The 3,869-nt window shown below is 38.9% G+C and overlaps 1 protein-coding gene across 1 annotated transcript; it reads right to left on the bottom strand.

The window, feature by feature from the left end:
* Nucleotides 1-2,201: 2,201 nt before the first annotated feature.
* LOC129741556 (uncharacterized) lies at nt 2,202-3,236 on the bottom strand. The gene has a single exon (XM_055733298.1). It carries the CDS (start codon nt 3,234-3,236, stop codon nt 2,202-2,204), a length of 1,035 nt encoding a protein of 344 aa, XP_055589273.1.
* Between the last annotated feature and the right edge of the window lie 633 nt (nt 3,237-3,869).

The raw sequence follows: 3,869 nt of genomic DNA, 5'->3' as shown, positions 1-3,869 counted from the left end.
GTTTTACAACGTTCATGAACATTCAACAGTAAGTTTAATACTCAGGTTATGTTAGGTGGTCCAAAATAAGTCCCTAAGGAATTAAGTAAGACCTATTTTCGACATGGGTCAAATTGCGATTAAAACAAATTTTTTTTGTTCATCAAGCTTGCAAACTAGTTTTAAAGTGTTTTATCATAGCTGTGAACATTTTTGTAGTTGTTAAAATCATCACAGCTGGGCAGAAAACTTCTTGGAAGTTGACTCCAATAATGGCACGTCCTCCTGAAATGGGCTTGATTTGTCCCAACTGTGAAAAACCAAAACTTTATTTTCAATTTTCTATCCCTCATCAGCTTATTTAAATGGAATCTTAGATATGATTAGAATCATGAGAAGAAGCTTTTATTATGCTTGTTCAAAATTTTAATGATAAACATGATTTATGAGAGAAAAATAGGAAAAAAGCTGCAAGGTGGTCCAAAATATGTACCCGGTCCAAAATAAGTCCGTTACCCTATAAACGAAAAATTATTTGCCCAAATTAAGAACCGAATAACTGACAGGCAACATGGCTTTTTCAAAGGCCGTTCAACCTCAACTAATTTAATTGAATTTATAGACTTTTCATTAAATGCAATGGATAATGGCAACCATGTGGAAGCTCTTTATACAGACTTTAGTAAGGTATTTGATCGCATAGACATACCATACCAATGCTTCTTTTCAAATTACAAAAAATTGGCATAAAATCTCAACTCCTGAAATGGCTTGAATCATACCTAACGAATCGCCAACAAATAATAAATTTCAATGGAAAGAAATCGCTCCCTATTCAAGTCACTTCAGGAGTTCCGCAAGGATCTCATTTAGGACCCCTACTTTTCATACTATATGTAAATGACATTTCCTTTATTCTCAAAAATCTCAAAATGCTCATTTATGCCGACGAAATAAGAAATGAAGAAGACATCAGCATATTCCAGAATGAAATTCACATTTTCTACCTGTGGTGCAAAAAAAGCCTTCTGAAGCTCAAAGTAAAAAAATGCAGTTTAATATCATTTAGCAGAAAAAGAACAACACCAAACATAACAATTACATTAGGAGATCAGAATGTAGAAAAATGTGAACGAGTCAGGGATTTAGGAATTATCTTAGACTCCAAACTTACTTTCACAGACCATTACAATACTATCATCCATAGGGCAAATAACATGCTGGGCTTTATTAAGCGCTTTTGCTTTAATTTTCAAGACCCATACACAATAAAAACACTATATATTGCCTATGTAAGGTCTTTACTGGAATATTGCAGCGTTGTTTGGTCCCCATATTCAATCTCACACGAAGAAAGAATAGAATCAGTTCAAAAGCAATTTCTACTATATGCCCTTCGTAAATTAGATTGGACATCATTTCCACTTCCATCATATAAACCGCGCTGCATGCTCATTGACATACAAACACTAAAAGGACGCCGCGAATATGCAATGGTTTCATTTGTAAACGATATCGTTTCGCAGCGTATAGACTCAAAAGAAATTCTATCAAAATTAAACTTTTATGCACCCTCTCTGTTTTGAGGCGAAGGCAAAATTCGTCATTTTGTTAATAAATCCAATGAATGCTTTATTACAAAATTCCTACAAATATGCAGAGACAATTAATTTAAGGAAATATCAAGAGAATGTTGCGCTTACGTTTAGTGAATTCGTGCCTCGCAAGGCCTCGCAACGATATTGATACTCTGGCTAGAGCTGATGATTTACTTGGGACCTGTGGCGTTAATGATATAATTTGAGGTTAGCTTTAGGATGGAGTGTTGTTTCCTGATCGCCTTACCGTAATATGAACTAACAATCAGAGTTCTGATAATAATAAATCCTTCGATTGTGCATAAATGCGACTTGTGTCGTGTAGCTATTAAATAGTAACTAATTAGATATGATATGACAATTGAATTCACGTATTCATAACCTACTCAGTGATACGCGGGAATGAGTTTAGCGAGGAGTTTTTTAGCTGAACTAGTACACAGCTCTTTTTGCCACCTAGACTTAAATTAATCAAATTAGCATTTGGACAGATGGATAAATTTAAGTTAAGCTACCTCTGATAACTGATAACAACGTTAAATAATATTATAAAGAACACTTTATCTGAGCACACGCGCTTCGACTTTCGGCCAATCAGATCTTCCTTCTTTCCTCCTAGCTCCGTCACTCCTCCAAACGTCCTGTCGTCTTGTCGGGCTTGACAGAAGCGAGTGACGAGCTCCCGGACTTGACTTTGACGTTTCGGGAACTAAGGGCAAGGGGCTCGTTGATTTGGTTGGCGTTATCAACAGTCCCCCCCGTAGTGTACGGGAGACGTAGATTCTCGCGTACTCTATCCGTGTCGCCAACATCTAAAACAGCGAGCTTTGCTACCGGGCGTTCGTAAATTCCGCTTATAGTCTGCACCACTGCTTTCCGAGTTCTTCCATCCGGTGACGCTATCGTCCTTATAACTCGGCCCTTCGGCCAACAGTTTCTGGGAAGATTAGGATCTACGATGACAGTTATGTCCCCCACTTCAATTGGTTTGACTTCAGAGAACCATTTTGAACGGCGAGTGAGAGTAGGTAGGTAGTCATGTACCCACATTTTCCAGAACACGTTAGCCATGAGCTGTGATAGCTGCCATCCTTTCTTCAACGCCAGGGCGCTGTCGTCAAAGGGAACAAATGGTTTCAATCCATTTGAGGATCCTAAAATAAAGTGGTTAGGAGTAAGCACCGGTGAACTATCATCATCAGTCGGCACGTAAGTAAGGGGCCTTGAATTTATCACGTTTTCGATCTCGATGAGCATATTTTCGAGGATCTCTTCGGTCGGGGCGTGATTTGGTTTGAGCTTGGCTAAGTTCGTTTTCACGCTTCTAACGAGCCTTTCCCAGGCTCCCCCCATGTGGGGAGAGGCTGGTGGATTGAAGGACCACTGCGTCTCCGATGTTACAAATTCTTCCATAAGTCTGTCTTGGTTAACATTTTCTAGAGTGCGTTTTAACTCCTTATCGGCTCCGATGAAATTTGTCCCTCTATCGCTGTAAATGGTTATAGGGACGCCACGCCTGCACATGATGTTGCGTATGGCTAAGATACAAGAATCAGTCGTCAATGAGCGTACTAGTTGAAGATGGACTGCTCGAATTGTCAGACAGGTAGCCAGAACGCCCCAGCGCTTTTCCTGTTTTCGACCGTTTTTAATAATCATTGGTCCGAAATAATCAATTCCTATATAAGAGAACGGTCGATTGAACGCTGCAAGACGACATAATGGTAGGTCGCTCATCAACGGTGGCTGTGGCGTAGCGCTATCGTTTTTGCACATCTGACAATTTTTACGTACTGTTTTATAAAGCGCTTTCAAGCCTCCAATGTGATAGCGTTGGCGAAGCTCATTTACAACGGTTTCATGGTTTTGGTGATGGTAGCGTACATGAAAGTAGCGAACGATGAGGGTAGTGATATGATCACTTCTCGGAAGAATTATTGGATTGCTAACATCAAAGGATGCAAACTCGCAAGCTAAGGTTCGTCCACTTACTCGAAGTACCAAATTATCGTCCAGAAACGGGTTTAGTTTATGAAGCGGGCTATTTTTAGGAATACAGTGAAAACCCGATTTTATCACCCCCATGATGAATTTTAGAGTGATAAACCGGGGAGAGAGATAAAATCGGGATATTTTGAAAAAATGATTTTAATCCGTCATAATCTAATAAATTACTACAAAAAACGTATATTATCCCAATAAAACAGTGTACAGGTTTTGTAGTAGATATTCCCTTTTTTGACATATTACTAGTTATAGGTAAAAGTCACATCAAAACATCATACAATATTG

This window comes from Uranotaenia lowii, chromosome 2 (assembly GCF_029784155.1).
Source record: "Uranotaenia lowii strain MFRU-FL chromosome 2, ASM2978415v1, whole genome shotgun sequence".
In the NCBI taxonomy this organism is placed as follows: domain Eukaryota; kingdom Metazoa; phylum Arthropoda; class Insecta; order Diptera; family Culicidae; genus Uranotaenia; species Uranotaenia lowii.
This window is presented reverse-complemented; position numbering and strand designations above follow the sequence as displayed.

What these genes read in the sequence shown, in the direction of transcription:
- LOC129741556 (XM_055733298.1), bottom strand. Translation starts at nt 3,236, where the DNA reads ATGATTATTAAAAACGGTCGAAAACAGGAAAAGCGCTGGGGCGTTCTG.